Genomic DNA, 17,032 nt, shown 5'->3' on the forward strand with positions numbered 1-17,032 from the left:
TTTCTGTACTGTTAACCTTATAGTTTGGGTGGCAATGTACATCATTACATAACAATAATAATAATGAAATTAGTGCAGTCAGCACTAAGCTGAAAAGGGAACCTGGTGATTCACAACTCACCTGTGGTCACGACCTGTGTGGGGTGAACAAGGTCCAAGCAGGTGATATGACTTCCTGCCTGCTGGACTCTACTTCTGAGATCACAGTGAGAAGCTCAGCCATGCAGTCAAAACGCTTAAATATCAATTTATTGTATGATGAAGGTCATTTATACAGTTTAATCACTAAAATGCACGTCACATTTTTTACAAGAACAACAGCAGTTTCATACAAAAAGGACGATTATAACCTATACAACCAACTGTGCGATCCATTGAAATAATCCAGAACATATGAACACATGAAGGGCTCTTCTCACTGAGACACGACTGTTACAGTCCTGTTGAGAAGTCTCCATAGTCCAGGTGACAGAATGGCTGCTACAGTTCGCTCTTCACTTCATACTGACACACGCAGGAGTCTCGCTGGCTGTCCAGGTACGGTTTGCAACCCAGGTGCAGGACGGCGTCGAACAGGACAGTCACTGCCGACTCGCACGCTGACAGCACAGAGGAGAAAGGAAACAATCAGCAAGCATTTAAAATCATCCGAAAAAAGTTTCAATGAATGAACATATGTCTCAACGTGTAGAGGCCCTGAAAACACAGCGAGCTTGAGGAGCACGTCGCCCACCTTGCACACTCTTGGCCAGGCCCAGAGTCTGCTGCACATTTCTGCAGATGGTCTGCAGACAGTCCTGGAACCGCTGGTCACAGTCGTGCTTCTCCTGGCCACAGGTGTCGTAGCAGCGGTCGTGCTGGTTGCAGCACTTGGTCATGGATGGGACACCGATGTCAAACTGAAATGAAGGTTTCATCCTCATAAAGTCAGATGAGGATTTGGGTGATCCACCCATCCTCAACCTAACTCCAATATCCTGTACTTTTTCTCCAAATTTCTCCATAAAATAGCAAAAAAAAGTACATAAGGTTACCATACTCTCTCTCTCTCTCTCTCTCTCTCTCTCTCTATATATATATATATATATATATATATATATATATATATATATATATATATATATATATATATATATATATATATATAATTTCTAAAATTTTCACATTCTTTCTGGGCATGCTTTATTAAATTAATCTGGAGCCTGAGATTTAAGTCAGATTTGTTTCTAAAACACTGTTCAAACACTGCCATCTCCTGGACAAACCAAGTACCGACGTACCTGCAGTCCAAACAGCGGGGATCCACAGCCGTTCGGGGGCGGATGCTTGTACCCAGGTCGAGCCACAGGTCTGTAACCTGCTTGGGAGGAGAGTACATCAGCGAGCTTCCTTGTTTTGTAGGAAACTCGAATAGTCAAGTAGGTTGTTTACAAACTGCTTCGCAAAGTCGAAAACGAACTTACCGTCACTGCATTTATAGCGACACAAACCGTCATCTCCTCCGAACAAGTCTAACGCTGCGTTCAGGTACGTGTCAATCTTGTGAATTCCGTTCCGGATTGTTTTCAGAGTCAATCTCCAGTCTGGAGTCTGCGGTTCGGTTTTCAGCGAGCTCACGTAACCACCAAGACACAGGGCGACAACACAGATGAGGCGAGGTTGTATCATCGTCCACCCGAAACCAGCGCCGCCCTCAAACGCAACATCTGATCAGTCGTGCCGAGGTTTCATGCTTGTTTTCTTTCTGAAGCGCAAGAACTTACTTCCGGGTTGCCAGTGATCACATGACCGACGATAAACCACTGCGAGCACGCGACGACATCCTCCATCCATCCATCGTCGTCCGCTTATCCGTTACCGGGTCGCGGGGGCAGTACTTATTTACAGGATGTAAATAAGTTTTTCTTTCAAATATTAAAAGCTACTATTTTAAGAAAGTGTTGTATATTTCTAACCCTTTACAACTGTCTCAAAATATACACACAACAAAATGATTTTTTTTTTATAATAATAATACGGTATATGCTAAGCATTGTTTGTGTGACGTCACTTTACTCCACTTTCATATATTTTCTCATTCAAAGTTTGAACTAAAACTACTACCAACTACTAGGATAGTCCAACTTTATTCCAATTTCCAGGCAGGCAAAGAAGAAAATCACTTTCTTCAAACATTACTTAAATAACAGCATAAAATTCAAAAGTTATGAAACAAATTGTACATCTTTGCATAAATAACTATAATTATTCAATTTCGTTCTGCATCCATTCGTTCATCTGCATCACATTTTCTGATTAAGAGGTGATAGTCTCATAAAGTGGAGGCAAGTGCTGAGTGAATGCTCCATCCTGCGAATGTTCAAGTAATGACTTCAGTCCATCGGCGTCCATCGGAGGCACGGCGTCCCAAACAGCATTTCTCTAAGACTTTACAATCAAGTGTCCCTGTCTGTCTCGTCGCTGGAAAACAAAAACGCAACAAAAGCTGTGTATAAAAATCTCTAGTGTGTGACGATTAATTCTATAAGACAATCGCAACAGGTGGAATGGACACATCAGAAGAGCTAAGTTATGTCAGTAGGTCTTTGCCTCTAGTTTAGCTTTTGTTTCTATAAAAAACAACAGCACACACATCTATTTATAGCCAAACCAAGTGTCCTTCTCATCCGCCCCTGAATAAACTATTTAGTCTTTCCAGCTCTTTGCAGTTATCCATGGTCATCAGCTCCGCCTTCTTGCGCATGCGGTCATCACGGTAGACTTTGGCGGCGTACAGCAGGTCTGTTTCTGGAGGGAGGAGTGGAAACATGAGCGGCTTGTGTGTCTCTCTCTCCTTAGAAGCACCTTGTTTTCGTAAAAGCCACCTACTTGTCTGCTTCTCCTTCCAGCAGCTGTTTCTGAGATTCGAGACGTAATCCTCCTCCACGTTTTTCTCAATTTGTTGCAGTGCGGTGCCTCTAAACTCTGACTTGAAGTCTTTGGTGACAAAGTAGTCGACTCGCAGGTTTTCGGTCTGACGTTTGACGGTCTGACCTGTGGACCTGGGGGGAAATGAAAAGTAAACCAAGTCAGGGATGTGATGCACAGTCAAACATGGGGGTTAAAATAAAGCATGTCGGTGGAGTGTCAGTTTAAGCTCCTCCCTCCCTCCCCATGAGTGTCGCCTTTCATGTTTATGAGCGCTGAACCCCAGTGTGTTTGTTGGACTCACGGTCTGGCGTAGAGGCTGTAGGGCGGAGGAGAAACCATCATCTGACTCAGTATTGACACTAAAATTAGGACCACTACGGGCACCAGCTGAAGAAACATAGAAAAGCCACCCTGCAAAACAAACACAACTTGGTCAGCTGCATGGGAATAAAGTGTTAAGACACCTATTGATGTGACAACCATATTGCCGCACAGAAAACATTCAAAATAATAAAGGACACATATCACCATAACTTCAATATGAAGTATGATAATAGAAAATTCTAGCTGCATGGAGCAGCTACGACCAGACAGGGGCAGCACTAACTCAATAACAAGGAGGACTGTTCCACTGTTCAACTCCTATTAGAATGTCAGCTTCAAGCGTGTGAGACCAAAACAAATGATCAACAAGCACATAAACGTTTCCTATCATTTCTGTTAACAAGCAACCCAGTGGAAAACAAACACACCTGTCCTCACACAGCACTCATCCATCAATCAAAGGAAAGGTTTCATTAAGTTGAGAAGGCCTGAGGTTGAGACAGCAGCAAAGGGGTCTGAGGTCACATAAGCTTGTAACCAGTGTGGCCCATGACACTGATCAATGACTCTCAGGGGAACATTCTGAAGCAGGATCAGTCAAACAAATGCTCAGTATTTTAGCTTGTAAGTGAAACAATGGCCGAGATGACAAGAGTCAAAGTGGGGCTCATTCACTTACATCCCCTCGTTCATCTGTTCTCTCTTCTCTGTAGTCGGTGTGACGACTGTAGCTCGTCCTGCCGTTGGAGAAGGTGTGTGTACTGGCTGCAGACAGAAGTTGGGACACCATGACATTATGTATTCCTTTCCCCCGTCCTTCATCCTGCCTTCCGACGCGTCACACATTCGTGACACACAAGCTCTTTCATCTAACTGATATGACGCAGCCATTTTCAACTAGAAATGACGATGGAACAGGTTGCAGTGAAAAGAGACTACTGTAGTGATGAGGCTTCATGAAACAGTGTCCTGAAAAAGCACATCAACCCTGCAATACTGTGTCATGACACCTCATCTACCCATCACTACTTAACAGCTTAGCTTGTTCTATAGCTGTTTGCTTACAGGAAGGAAATCCACCCCCGAAAAACATGTTGAAGAGGTCCTCTGGAGTGACGTCTGCCTCGTAGCTTCTGTGGAAATTGAAGCCTCCTTCGTGTGTGTGGTCGCTGCCGCCGGTGTGCTCCCCAACGTCGTACTGTCGCCTTTTATCCAAATTGCTCAGCACCGCATACGCATTTCCGATTTCTGTGGCGGAGACGGACAGAGACATCAATGAATCGCGGCATACGGAAGCGTGAATTTGACCAGCTGGATTTGTCACGCATGGATCGTGGACATACTTTTAAAAGCATCAGTGGCTCCAGGTGCATGATTTTTATCCGGATGAAACTTGAGTGCCAGTTTTCTGTAAGCTTTCTTTAGCTCCTCCTCATTGGCGTCTTTGCTGACACCCAGCACTTCATAGTAGTCCTTGCACCGTTTTATTCTGAAAGATGAACACAACCACTGAATAAACGTAAAGTTTATATTTATACACACACACACTTTTTTTTATTTTAATTTACTTTTTTTTTTCTTCTATCTTTTTTTCTAAAGTCTGAATGGCTTTGGTAAATGAAACGTTTTGGGTAGGCAAAACTACATGACGTCTGAGTACACAGATCTCTCTCTGTCTTTCAGGACAAGTTCAGATGACAAACATTATAATTAACTTAAAAGAGCATTATAGACCGCAGTTAAGTTGATATATTGGTATGTAGCTCTTGACCTTTCCTCCCCCGAGGAAAGATTCCTGACTAGATTCCTGACCTTTACACAAAAATGCACATCACAGCCACAGTCGCCGCAATTTTTTCTTCCTGAATTTTGGCCGGGAAATTGATACATCAAAAATGAGAAGCGCACACTAAGCACAGATTTAAGCCACTCTCCAGGGCTGAAGTTTCGGCTGTGTTGGACGTACGCAGCGCTGTAAATGTTCATACCTTTGAACGCCTTCGACTTGTTCAGCAGTGAAACTCTTCGCAGACTGGCCTCCTCCAAAGTCTTGGCTCTCCTGTCCTGCTTGTCGACCGTTTCCTTCTGTGCCACCGGCTTTCCTCCGATGGGCACCGTTAGCAGCAGAGCTTCCATTTTTCATTAATGTATCCAACAATGCTGAAATTTAAAGACAATCATGAAACTTTGTAAACTTCCACATCAAATGACCCGCCTACGTGTTATGTCTAAGGTGGACTAACATGAGATTATCTTTTGTATTTTTATTTTATCCCTCTGCACAAAACCCCCTCCAACAGCACCAACTCTAAGCCAAGAAAAGGTGAACATGTAACCCCCATATTTTCTTGACACTTAAGCACTATGTTAATACATCTTTGTATTTTTATTTTTTTTGGTCTCACAATAAGTCTCGATCTGTATCCAGCTTTCAATTGCCAGGATACCACACTGCACAAAACCCCCTCCAACAGCACCCACTCTAAGCCAAGAAAAGGTGAACATGGTGAACAAACCAAAATAAAACCGTGTTGAGAGCCACCTTCACCTTTCGCTCTGGCGGTTGGGAAAAGCCGTTCAGCTTTTTCTAGGAGCCTGAGAGCTTTCTCCCTGTCACCAGCCTCGAGTGCTTTCGACGCTATGTTTATACATCTTTGTATTTTTACTTTTTTGGTCTCACAATAAGTCTCGATCTGTATCCAGCTTTTAATTGCCAGGATACCACCCTGCACAAAACCCCCTCCAATAGCACCAACTCTGAAGTAAGTTATTCTGTCTAGTAGTGATGTAATTGTAGATATCTTTTATTTGTTTTACTTCAAACAGTCACGCAACTTCACAAATGGTGGCAAAAACATCAAATGGAATCACTCAAGCCCTGACTTTCAATGGCATTTCAAGTGTCAACCTCAATATTTCCAAAGCCTCATTCAACGGGTGGTTAAATACAAGTGCCAGAAAAACACATCTCCATCATGACACACTTCTTCTTGAAATCTGTTACTTAACATAGTTCGGAGCAGCGGCTGCCAAACGGATTCAAGCCTTTACTCCAGACTGAAGTATGGCGCAACATTGGTCATTGGCAGCAATTGAATGGCTGCTTGTTCCACCTCATCTTAGTGCCATAACGGAGATCAACTACCATTCAACACATGGAAGTCATGCCACCTTCACCAGGCATAATTCCTCATTGCTACAGAGCCCTAAATAGATTTAATCCAAATACGACGGAAGCATTCACGCTATTCTTCATTCTTCGCTTTCTTCAGATACTATTACAGTACAGCATCATTCAGCATGGACTTCAGTCATAGCAAAGTCAAATAGAAATACAAAATCACGGTGAAAACTGGCAGCTGTTGGGTAAATCGAGTGTTAGCAGCCACTGTCAGTAGCATGCTAACAGATGGTTTATTCCCTGGCTCACTAAAAATCAAAATAAAACCGTGTTGACAACCGGCTTCACCTTTCGCTCTGGCGGTTGGGAAAAGCCGCTCAGCTTTCTCCAGGAACCTGAGCGCTTTCTCTCTGTCACCAGCCTCGAGTGCTTTCGACGCTATGTTTATACATCTTTCGGCTTCGTCCCTGTTCGACTCCATCTTGTTTCCTCTTCCTCCGCGACCGAATCAGCTGACGCCGACCACGTGGTTAACAACTGACGTCATTACGCCGAGTCAAGCGACGCTCGCGCAGGTTACAGTTCAAGAACATGTGAAGAATGAGTTTCTTATAGAAAAAAACAACTTTATTTTGTTATATTTGCATCGATATACTTGACAGTGATTAAATACTTTACAACCATTTGAACAAAACCAGAATTTTTACAATCAACTTTTTAGAAATCTGATTTCAGTACAATTTTGTGGCAAATAAAACAAGTGCGACACTTTTGTATAGGACTCCTCAAACAGGTGTAATTAAAAAAAACATAACTTTAGCTGGACTCGATACACCATTTAAAAGTTAATATCCTATTATTTATTCAAGACAATAAATTTAAAACACTTCTATTTATACCCTTAACATTTTTGATATTACATTGATGTCATTGTTCCCACAAGTGTCGAGAGTAAAATTGGTCATTTTCAAAACTGAGTGGTGCACCATGTAAACCAGAAATGGCAAGGTATCGTTTACGCTGGCATACGTGAGGGGGGCAGCTTGGATGTGAAGGAGCCCATGGTGTTCAAGGCTGCATGGATGCGGAAATGTAACCTTGACTCCATGTTGTAGTCCTTGTAGTTCATCCTAGAAAATGAACAAAAAAAGCAAAAACAGTGAATTTATTTTTCATCTTCAGTATCTAAACAAGGTCAGCAATGACCTTCAGAGTAAAACAAAGGGAATGACTGAAATCCATACTAGATATTTGCTACTGTGGAGGAAAAGTTTTCAGACGGCCCATGCTTTCTACTGTGTTCAAATGGCAGGACAACAAAATATGAATTTGATGATGGTTACATTATTTGTAGGGTTTTATACTGATACCGTTGACAGACACAGGACTTGGTTTGTTAGTTTTTCTTGTAAACAAAAACGCTTTTTTTCTATGATCTTTCCACTGTAATATTAGTCATTGTGTCAAACTTTAAGGGTGAAGGTGAAAAAGACTTGCTTGATGTTTTCCATGACGGAGATGGCCTTCTCGAAGTCGCCCTTTTGCTTGTGCAACAGACCCAGCTCGTACATCGTAAACGGCACCAAATAGTTGTCATGCTTGATTTCACTTTCACTGAGACAAAAAAAAAAAAAGATAAGGACGTTGTTTTACTTTGAAAACATTCAACCTGTAATATATGATGGCATTCATCTCTGTTCAGTAAAATTGAATCATTTGGGGAAAAGGGATCATTTCAATTCATTCCCTCAAAGCCAATATATTCACCACACTTGAGCCGATAAGCTGCTCACCATGATATAACGTAGTTAAAGGAGGCCTCCGCTTGGACCAGTCGTCCCAACTGTCTCAGACACAAGCCTTTCAGCAGCTGCACTACGCACTTGTCATCCAAGTGATACACAGACGGATCTGGGGAAGGAAAAAAAATATCACAGTGAAAAATTATTTCAAATATAACATTTTCAATTTCTTACTTGGCTCATGCTCCAGCTCCTCCTCAGCCTTCTCCAAGGTACACAAAATGTTCTTGGTCAAATCTTCCCTCTTCCCAACGATGGCGAAGCCATTCCACACGTACATCATTTCCTTTGAGAAACGCAGCATATGAGAAACTCACATACTTGACCTTGGATGAACTTTGGTCCTCACCAGGGCAGGAACAACCAGCTTCCCCGGGCTGGAAGAGGAATATCGCTGGGCCTTTTTCGCTGCAAACTTCTCTGTTGGTATCGATTTGCCGGCGATTTTCAGCCTCAAACCATCCACCTGTCTAAAAACCAAGAGCAGCTGTCAGTCAACTTTGAGAGCGCTTCAAATCCAAATCCAAAAATACCTGAAAAGCTCGGACACATTTTCGCCCAGTGCGATGACTTCCTCTTCAAGCAGCATGCTCAGGATTGCCGCTTTCTGGAACAAATAAACTGCCTGCAAGTAAAGAAGAATGCTTCATTTAAACTGCGTGCTTTGCTACAATTATGTCTCAACCATTTGGCTGAATTTGACCTCAGTTAGCTAAACACAAGCTTGTAAATTAGAGTGGAATGCATTGAATGCTTTTTACAGATGAAATTAGCATCTTACTGAGGTTTGTTTGGGGTGGTAGGTTGTTGTAAGGTTGACAGTCACTTTGAGGAACATGGGTGTGGAGTAAATAAAAATAAAATTTGATCTGGAATCAATACAAAAGGTAAAAGAAATTGGTCCCAATTTAAGGACTGCAATGAGAGGAAGACGGTGAAGAAGAGAGTGGAGACAGGGTGGAAACCACTAACAGTGAGAATCATAGCAAGAGTGAAAGGAAAGTTTGGAGGGCAGAGCTGCCATGACGTACTGTGTGAGACACAACAGAGCTGATGATGCTCAGGATTTAATAGAGAGTAACCTGAAAGGTCAAGGTCAGAAAAGGACCTGGGGAGAAGTTTGGAGATGGTGGACCCAGAAAAAAGGGAAGAGATAGATGACCAATTACCATGGATGCATCTTTACAATCACTTCCAATTGGAAAATAAAAGGTAAATCGGGTGCCATTTTGGGGCACCATTGTAGCCAACATGCGTATTCACGCACGTCGGTCAAACCATCCCGTATATTTTCTATTAAATCAAAAAAAGCACCATTTTATTTCCAGGGTCGTCCATGTTTACCTGAGACCACTTGCTCTCCTTGCAGAGCAGGTTAGCATAACGGTACGCCTCCTTCCAGTTCTGCTCAAAAGAGTAGGCCCACATCAGCTCCCAGTAACACAGGTGGTGAATCTGACACCACTCCTGTTGCGCAGCAATGCACGCGAGGAACTTCTCCTGGGCCTGTGGGTCCGAAAAACACACCACTTACAGCACCAAAGATCAGCTTTGGTTCAGTCATGCACCAATGGAGATACTGACATATGTGAAGTTCCCTTTGAGCAGAGAAATTCTCGCGACATAGAAGAGGATTAGCGCCCCCTGCAGAAACAAAAGCATATGTAGTTTTTCTATACACACTTCAGTAATTTACTCCCTACTGTCTTAAGTACTTTCAAGTGTAATATTAACACTACAGCTTTTGACTTTACTGGGTTGAACATTTACTGGAGGGTTAAAACACTTCCGCATCACACCAATATTTTGTTGTTCTCCAATGAGAATTCAGCATTTCTTTCTTCCAAAATGACTTGATAGACAAGGCCACTTACGTTAGGGAACCTATCAACGTACGGCGCCAAGAGGCTCTCAGCCTCAGTGAGGTTCGCTTCACCGGTGCCTGAAAGAATCAATGCAGTGAAGTTTGCTCACCAACACTAGACTAGTAAGTATCACAGTCGATATACAGGTCACACTGGATTGAAGCTAACTTTATAGAAGTGGTGAACACTGACACATAAAGAGCCAACTGGTTGTGAATAGAGGAAGTCGTCCGGGAAACAATCTTCTCACCTAGAATCACTGAAATGTAGAGATGAAACATCAGAAGCGTCAAGGTACAAAGAATGGAGCGCAGATTGGTGCTGGCCGCTCCTTCCCGCAGCTCAGACAGACCCAGCTCCTGCAAAAAGCATTGAACCATTCATCTCCCGTCCACACCAAGACAACAGGAACGCTCCAAAGTCACTGCAGCGTCTCTCACCCGGTCTCCTGAAAACCCCAAAAACTCCATCAGCCTGAGGACTCTGGACGGCAGCAGAGACAGCATCTGCGTCAGCCAGCAACACTCCATTAGTCGCCACTTAAACACTTCTTTATATTCATGTGATACAGAGACAAGCTTCTTGTCACTGCTCCCAATCAAGCATCAGTCAAATGCTCCGCCAATTAGGCAGGAATGTTCTCACCAGATTGAAGGAGCCGATCCCCATGCTGACACCGCCGGTGAAGTGATTGCGCAAGCTCTTGTTTTCCACTCTCGCCACCTTTGCCATGGCTTGGCATTCCCTGGAGGGGAAAATGGCACTTCTCAGCTACTGTTGTTGCAGCCGCAGGTGTTGCCTCTTACTTGTAGATCTGGTAGCTGTTTCGGATTTTCATTCCGCCTTTGATGAAGCTGATAATACTCTCCCCCAAGAAGGTGAGGGCGGCCTTCTGCAGCAGCACCTCCGCATAACACAGCTCTGCGTGCATCTCCTCTGCAGGAGGGGGGGAAGAAAAATGAAGCAAACTGCAGTTTAATACAACTGTTGGAGAATTTGTTTAAACTATGCAGGATTCGATAAAAGAATTTGTTAATGTTTGTACAATTTGATATATTACTGAATCAAATGATGGAGCCATACATACATTTAAACATATTGTTTATTTTGCATCAGTTTGACAATAGCACAATAAATCACGATGGTGGCTATATTCAAGTTTTTATATCACCTTATTTAAACTAAAGCTCTTTTAATGTCTTGAAAATATGTGTATAAGAATTTCAAATACATTCAGAGTTGTGGAAACCCTGGTCATTCTGTAGTGAAAAACCTCCCTGAACAAAAGCAAACAGCTGCTTTTATTTGCTTTTGTTCAGGGATGATTCCTCCATGTTTGTTGATGTTATTCTCATCCTAGCTGCCACGTGTCTTGTGCATCAGTGGGATCAGTGGACCAGGAACTCCTGCACTGACAAAGGTTCCATGTTGTCTGGGGAGCAAACTGTTAAATTAAAATAAATTATTAAATATTTTAACGCATTTTTTTTTTGTTGCAATTAACTTGTTAAAGTCCCACCACTAGTTTAAACCTCACCGGAAAACATGTGCCTCCTAAGCTGGAGAGTAAAGGGAAAACTGAGGAGCAAGTTCTTCTCAATAAAGAAATATGGGTGAAACTTTTTCCAAAATGATACCTTCATTTGTTGTGCATTTCACCATTATACAGAGGCGCGAGTGAAATATCAAAGAATATCAGACAGTATTGAGGCCTGCATGAAAAACAAAAGACAGGATGCAGAGATACAGATGAATATGCCTTTAAAAAAGGACACGCAAAGTGAGAAACAACAAAAATCCAATTGGAATGTCAAACAAAGAAGATATGGGGCAATAACCGGAAAAGACTGCCAATAACATTGACAGGTTGATGGGGTCTTTAGACCAAGGCAGTTCATTGAACTGCAGTAAAAGTCCAGAATGCCACACCTGCAACTGAAGGAAGGCTTGAAGGCAATTACTTACCTTCAGTGAAACTTTCAGTTGACTGTTGATACCAGAAGCTGGCCAGAGACTCCATTATTCCGGTTCTCTTTCGGAATCTACAATGTTAAAAAAGGTGCCATCAATATCACGGGACTTCTTTTTCAAGGAGGCGTTTGTGTGTTTATTAAAAATTACATTTTTTTTATGGTGGTCACTCATTGTCTGACTAGATAATCCTATGATTTTATCCCCATTTACCTACATAGCTACACACAGCCTCAACCATGGTATATTTTCATTAAAATATAAATGCAATATATACATGCAAGAAGTCACCTTCTGCTCCAGCCAGACACACTAACCTCCTCTGGCTACATTCCTCTTATACATTTCTGGCTTTAAATATACAACTCTTGCCTCCAGCCTTTGTCAGCAGAATACTAACTCACCATGAAGATTTTGTTTCGGCTCATACAGAACACACCCTTTGAAAGGCCTTTAAATCATTTCAGCCAGGTGCAGTTTTCACTGCCACTGGACATCATTGACATCTTGAAGTAAAGGACGTGAATCTGTACACCTCCATTTTTTTGGACCCTTTCATTTCAAGCAAGTGTCGGTGTCACTTTCAGTCACAAGAACTCCAGCATCTGACGGACACACATTGCTTTGAGCGAGCCTCACCTCTGGCACGTCTGCAGGGACTCATTCAGCGATGACATAGCGGCGTTCATATCTTTGGAGTCAAAAGTCATCCCTGCCTGCATCACCAGAATGCTGCTGTAGCCCATCGCGTGGTACATGCTCTGATCTTTCCTGATGGAGGGGGGGGGAAAGGCACTCCTTTCACACAGACATTGTGACCTTTGCAAAACTCAAGAGCTGTGAAATGATATTAAAGACACAAGAGTGTAAGTGCGGAGTTGCGTACCAGGGTTTCAAAAGAGCCAGTGCATCAGCAAATCTGTTGTTGAGAAAAAGCTCCAGGGCGGTGGTGCATTCCTTCAACGAGTCCTCCAAGGCCATTTCAGGAGTCCTGGCGAAAGCAGAAGGTGTTCAATGGTGAACATCTCAGGCCTTGTTGGCTGCCACACGTTGCACCGCCTCACTGATGCTCAATTGCCGTTCAATCTTCACAATATTTCAATCTGACATAATAAGTGAAAAACAAACTTGGACATTGTTGAGTTTCACCTGAGGCAATGACACAGGTCCAATGACTAAATGAGGTGTGAGACACTTAATTGTGTAATGGAGATCAAAGCACAACGGCTGATTACGATCAAATCATTTTGGTGGTGTGATGAAAGCAACTATTGAGCAACAGATATAAAAAAAAAACTAAAAAGCCTCACTGAAAATTTCTCATTTCAATAACCATTAAATTAAAAGACATTCAAGATAAATCGCTCTTTATTTAAAAGGGAACTAAACAGCATAATGAGCGCAGATTTTGGTTTTCTGACTCATTTTCATGCAGCTGCTCAATATTAAATATAAAAAGCCTTAAATGTGGCGACTTCCAAATCCAGAAAAAAAAAACTTTTTCTCCCCCATTCATGTGTAACAAGTCATTACATTAGTAAAAGCAAGCCACATTTTTATTTTATTAAACAAAGCTGTACAGAAAAAGAACTAAAACGCTATGAAAAAATATTTAGCGTGTGACGTCCTGAAATGTGCCTTAATAAAAAAGGGGATTAAACCCACGCAAGTGCAAAAATACATACCGCTTGGAATTTTTGGAATCCACCTGAAAGAACAAAAACAACGTATTTTAGGAATTGTATGCTTCAGAAATTGTATTAAAACGCGGGAATCCGACACTGAGCCAGGAGCAGCAGGTGTTTCCAGACGCAGCTAATGGCTCTGAGAACACTGTCTTTTAATTCTGGACCGATGGAAATAGACCGCAGAAACGCGTTACCTGTGTGTGTGAGAGCGTCTCCATCGTGAGTCAACCGATCACCTCGGTGCTGCGTGTCAGCCTCGAGTCAGACAGTCCAGTAGAAGCCCGTCCGGGACCGATCACTACTTAAGCGCGTGAATTTGGGAGGGGTTTGCCGAGCCCTTCCCTCGGATGCGCTCCCCAGTTTGGCTACACCTCGCTTACAAAACACGGGGAAACTAATTGGAAAAGTCAATGCACAAACAGCGCCCCCCCTCCTGGAGCGCGGCCCTCACCTTGCGTTACCGAGGCCTGCATGTGATGCCGCCGCTTAACCGATTGTTTCCGGTGGTTTGGGCCTTTTCCACCGCTTTCAATATGCATTGATGGAGCTGTGCTGGAAGTGATTGAAGGCAATAGTGGCCCCTCTGTCTTCAAATGCTATTTTTATTCATTATACAAATCTTATTTTTTAGAATCAGTGATTCGTGTCAGCCTACTCTGGGAGGTGTCTGCCTTATGTTTTTTTTCTCGATATCATCTGAAATAACCTTCAACTGAAGGTTGCATAATAATAAAAAAAAAATCATCTGATACGAACGCTTTGCAGAAAAATAGGTTTTAACAATGAACCTTTTTGTTTTTTACTACGTGCATCTGCATTTCAACCTTTCGTTGATATCATTTCATATCATTTTACTCTATTTCTTTATTGAAACCTTAATGAATACTGTTTTCTGTCACTTTATTGAGGAGGTACACTTTTTTTGTCAATAATTTGCTCTTAATTTATCCCAAAACATACTAATAATTAATCCTAAATCCGTGATTTTATTCCTCTCCTGCAGAGCTGAGCTTCCCCCTGAAAGAGCCCTGTGTACTTTAACCTGACAAATCAATTACCATTATACTTGAGTACAGTGATTATCAAGAACCTCCTGTTTCAGCAATCCATCCTGTCAACAACCTGACGCAAGGAGAGGTTTTACTGCTGGTGCTGACAAGGACCCCGTGTCCGTCTGGCCGGGTGACAGTTCCAACCTATCCAGCACACACAGACACGTGACTGGTGAAAAGGTTTGAACAAAGACCTGCAGTGCTGCGGCCCTGTGTGGAACATCATTTCCCACCCGGAGTTTCATCTGGCATTTACTGATACACAGGCATTTTTAAGAAGGTACCAGCTATTTAAATGGAAGGCGGATCTCCCAAAACGGATCCAGACTGTTGGAGATTTAGGAGCATGTCTAAGCCACGGCAGAGGTTGAGGACATAACTGTAGCACAAATGCAGCCTAAGTCAAACCATAGTCTGGTGATCTTCAGTGCGCTGCAGATGCTGTGTTCCCTACTTCACTGGATGATGCCGATTTCACGCGTCCTGGCGAGTCAGGTGCACAATATCCCTGTTGAACTCTTGAAGCATTGAAGCCGAATAACACAGGTGCAATTTCAAAAATGTTTACTTAAACTTCAGTTTAAAGTGGTGCTAAACAAGGCCAAACAGCCCTTGGTAAATCCTGAACCAGCTCCAATAACACATCCCTCACAAAATCCTGACAGGACGTAGAAAGCTGAACACTCTTACTGGTATTCCAACACACCACTCAAAGTTAATGTCACATGTCAAATAATCTCTCAAAACCATGGTCAGCGTTTCATCATGGGTCGGCCACTTCCTGTCCAATGAAGACATCAGACCTCACAGTGAAGCCTGGTGATCTGCTGATAAGGACAGTTGCCAGATGTCAGTGGAGTCAACCTCGTCATGCAAGTCCATGCAAAGTGGAAAATTCCACTTCAGACTGAAGAACTGGATCAATCCTGCAAAAAAAAAACATGGCTTTTTCACTGCACTTCCTGTTTCACTGGTCAAACCAGGTTCAGACTGACCTATTGATCTTGGCTGACACAAACACACATGAGAAAGACTCACCTAAAGGTGAACTCCAGTGAACTCCTTCAAATAATTACAAAGTGAATTCCAGTGAGTAAACATTTTAGTATTGGCCCTAGTTACAACCATTCTGTGGTTACTCATGGAGGAAGGTAACCAGCCGCCTTTTTTTTTTTTAAAAAGGAAAGATTTTGTGAAGATTTTTGGATCAAGAAATTACTCAGGACTGTACCTTATGCACCCCCCCCCCGCCAAAAAAAAATTGGTATTGCTCCCCTCCATTGTTTTCAAATATAACTTACAAAAATGTTATTTAGAAGCTCATTCAAAAGACAATGTCCCGCCACCGTGCATGAATTGACCAAGTGAAAACCAATAATCCATCATAGCATGAAGTCTCCTGTGTTCCTGAGCTCTGACACGTAACGCACTTGTACTTCTCTGATACAGAGAACTGCAGTCCCCGAGGGTGACATCACAGCCACACAGTGCAATGAAGTGACCACTCCATCCAGCTGGGAAAATGCAACTGGATGTGCGCTCGCAAGAGTTGATGTATTTCAGTTCTGTGGGAAATCCAAATTAAGAAGTAATTTCCATTTAAAAAATAGTAATAATAACTGGCTGGAACGGTATACAATTGTGCCTCTCGTAACGCAGTCGAAATCTGGGAAACAGCTGAGAATCGGTCTGACTGCAAGACAAACTTACTCTGAAGTGCTTTTAACAGAATTAGCTTAGTTAACTGGAAATGACAAATCGCCCTCTGAATTGGTCCCAATACGAAATGACCAAACTTATTCTGATGCTCTTGAGTTTTGTGTAGCAGAGCAATTTAAAATGAGAAGTCAAATTTGTAAAGGTGGAATTGTCTCAGCATTTATAGCCAGAGTTTCAGCAGCAGTGATACTGGACTTGACATGGTTGTTGTTATTGTTCTCCATGTTTGGAACCATCCACCTGTTGACAATGATTAATACAGGACTGCAAAATCCACCTGGAAAGATTCGGGTCCCTCATGTCATGATAAGAAACACAAGACAAGAAGAAAGCTTTGTCGCCTTTCACCCCACAACTTAACAAATACAAACTTTAGGATTAGGCTTTTTAAAGCCTGCAAAACCAGTAACAGTACAGGAGTGAGAAACTGGCCGGTTGTAGTTTTTTTTTTTCACCATTGCTTGTGTTCATGCTACTATGATGACACACAAAATAATTATGGGAAAATGCAATTATTTGAATAATTTAAAAACAATCTTGTTTTAAAATCTTCCAAATAGTTAAGGCAAGTGACACCAGG

General features: G+C 42.4%; 3 protein-coding genes across 4 annotated transcripts; all 3 read right to left on the reverse strand.

Annotated features, from left to right (window-relative positions):
• Window positions 1–239: 239 nt before the first annotated feature.
• pla2g12a (phospholipase A2, group XIIA) lies at window positions 240–1,783 on the reverse strand. Its single transcript, XM_053855821.1, has 4 exons — window positions 1,464–1,783; window positions 1,281–1,357; window positions 734–899; window positions 240–599 (listed from the first exon to the last, which is right to left on the reverse strand). Exons 1-4 carry the CDS (start codon window positions 1,666–1,668, stop codon window positions 481–483), a joined length of 567 nt encoding a protein of 188 aa, XP_053711796.1. The 5' UTR covers window positions 1,669–1,783; the 3' UTR covers window positions 240–480.
• A 312-nt stretch (window positions 1,784–2,095) lies between these two features.
• Window positions 2,096–6,850, reverse strand: dnajb14 (DnaJ heat shock protein family (Hsp40) member B14). Of its 2 annotated transcripts, none has more exons than XM_053855819.1 (8): window positions 6,704–6,850; window positions 5,223–5,394; window positions 4,578–4,723; window positions 4,300–4,482; window positions 3,914–3,999; window positions 3,212–3,321; window positions 2,869–3,041; window positions 2,096–2,787 (listed from the first exon to the last, which is right to left on the reverse strand). In XM_053855819.1, the coding sequence occupies exons 1-8, from the start codon at window positions 6,834–6,836 to the stop codon at window positions 2,663–2,665; spliced, it is 1,128 nt and encodes a 375-aa protein (XP_053711794.1). In that variant the 5' UTR covers window positions 6,837–6,850; the 3' UTR covers window positions 2,096–2,662. The 2 variants fall into 2 exon arrangements, with proteins under 2 accessions (XP_053711794.1, XP_053711795.1); XM_053855820.1 differs by lacking the exon at window positions 6,704–6,850 and adding an exon at window positions 5,783–6,657.
• A 366-nt stretch (window positions 6,851–7,216) lies between these two features.
• LOC128754085 (tetratricopeptide repeat protein 39B-like) lies at window positions 7,217–13,956 on the reverse strand. Its single transcript, XM_053856419.1, has 18 exons — window positions 13,876–13,956; window positions 13,679–13,701; window positions 12,880–12,984; window positions 12,633–12,764; window positions 11,988–12,064; window positions 10,829–10,958; window positions 10,668–10,767; window positions 10,463–10,528; window positions 10,273–10,381; window positions 10,032–10,099; window positions 9,742–9,801; window positions 9,502–9,663; window positions 8,691–8,782; window positions 8,507–8,627; window positions 8,332–8,443; window positions 8,149–8,266; window positions 7,853–7,969; window positions 7,217–7,485 (listed from the first exon to the last, which is right to left on the reverse strand). The coding sequence occupies exons 1-18, from the start codon at window positions 13,897–13,899 to the stop codon at window positions 7,371–7,373; spliced, it is 1,731 nt and encodes a 576-aa protein (XP_053712394.1). The 5' UTR covers window positions 13,900–13,956; the 3' UTR covers window positions 7,217–7,370.
• Between the last annotated feature and the right edge of the window lie 3,076 nt (window positions 13,957–17,032).

The sequence above is a fragment of the Synchiropus splendidus genome, chromosome 2 (genome assembly GCF_027744825.2).
Source record: "Synchiropus splendidus isolate RoL2022-P1 chromosome 2, RoL_Sspl_1.0, whole genome shotgun sequence".
Lineage (NCBI taxonomy): Eukaryota > Metazoa > Chordata > Actinopteri > Syngnathiformes > Callionymidae > Synchiropus > Synchiropus splendidus.

Excerpts from the sequence above, each read along its gene's own strand:
- pla2g12a (XM_053855821.1), bottom strand. The coding sequence starts at position 1,668 with ATGATACAACCTCGCCTCATCTGTGTTGTCGCCCTGTGTCTTGGTGGT. Across the intron at positions 1,358-1,463 it reads TCGCTATAAATGCAGTGACG|GTTACAGACCTGTGGCTCGA; the intron begins GTAAGTTCGTTT and ends CCTCCCAAGCAG. Across the intron at positions 900-1,280 it reads CCCCGCTGTTTGGACTGCAG|TTTGACATCGGTGTCCCATC; the intron begins GTACGTCGGTAC and ends CCTTCATTTCAG.
- dnajb14 (XM_053855819.1), bottom strand. The coding sequence starts at position 6,836 with ATGGAGTCGAACAGGGACGAAGCCGAAAGATGTATAAACATAGCGTCG. Across the intron at positions 4,724-5,222 it reads CAAGTCGAAGGCGTTCAAAG|AATAAAACGGTGCAAGGACT; the intron begins GTATGAACATTT and ends TTCATCTTTCAG. Across the intron at positions 4,000-4,299 it reads CGGGGGTGGATTTCCTTCCT|CCAGTACACACACCTTCTCC; the intron begins GTAAGCAAACAG and ends TTCTGTCTGCAG.
- LOC128754085 (XM_053856419.1), bottom strand. The coding sequence starts at position 13,899 with ATGGAGACGCTCTCACACACACAG. Across the intron at positions 8,783-9,501 it reads AGGAGAGCAAGTGGTCTCAG|GCAGTTTATTTGTTCCAGAA; the intron begins GTAAACATGGAC and ends CTTTACTTGCAG. Across the intron at positions 8,444-8,506 it reads AGCTGGTTGTTCCTGCCCTG|GAAATGATGTACGTGTGGAA; the intron begins GTGAGGACCAAA and ends CGTTTCTCAAAG.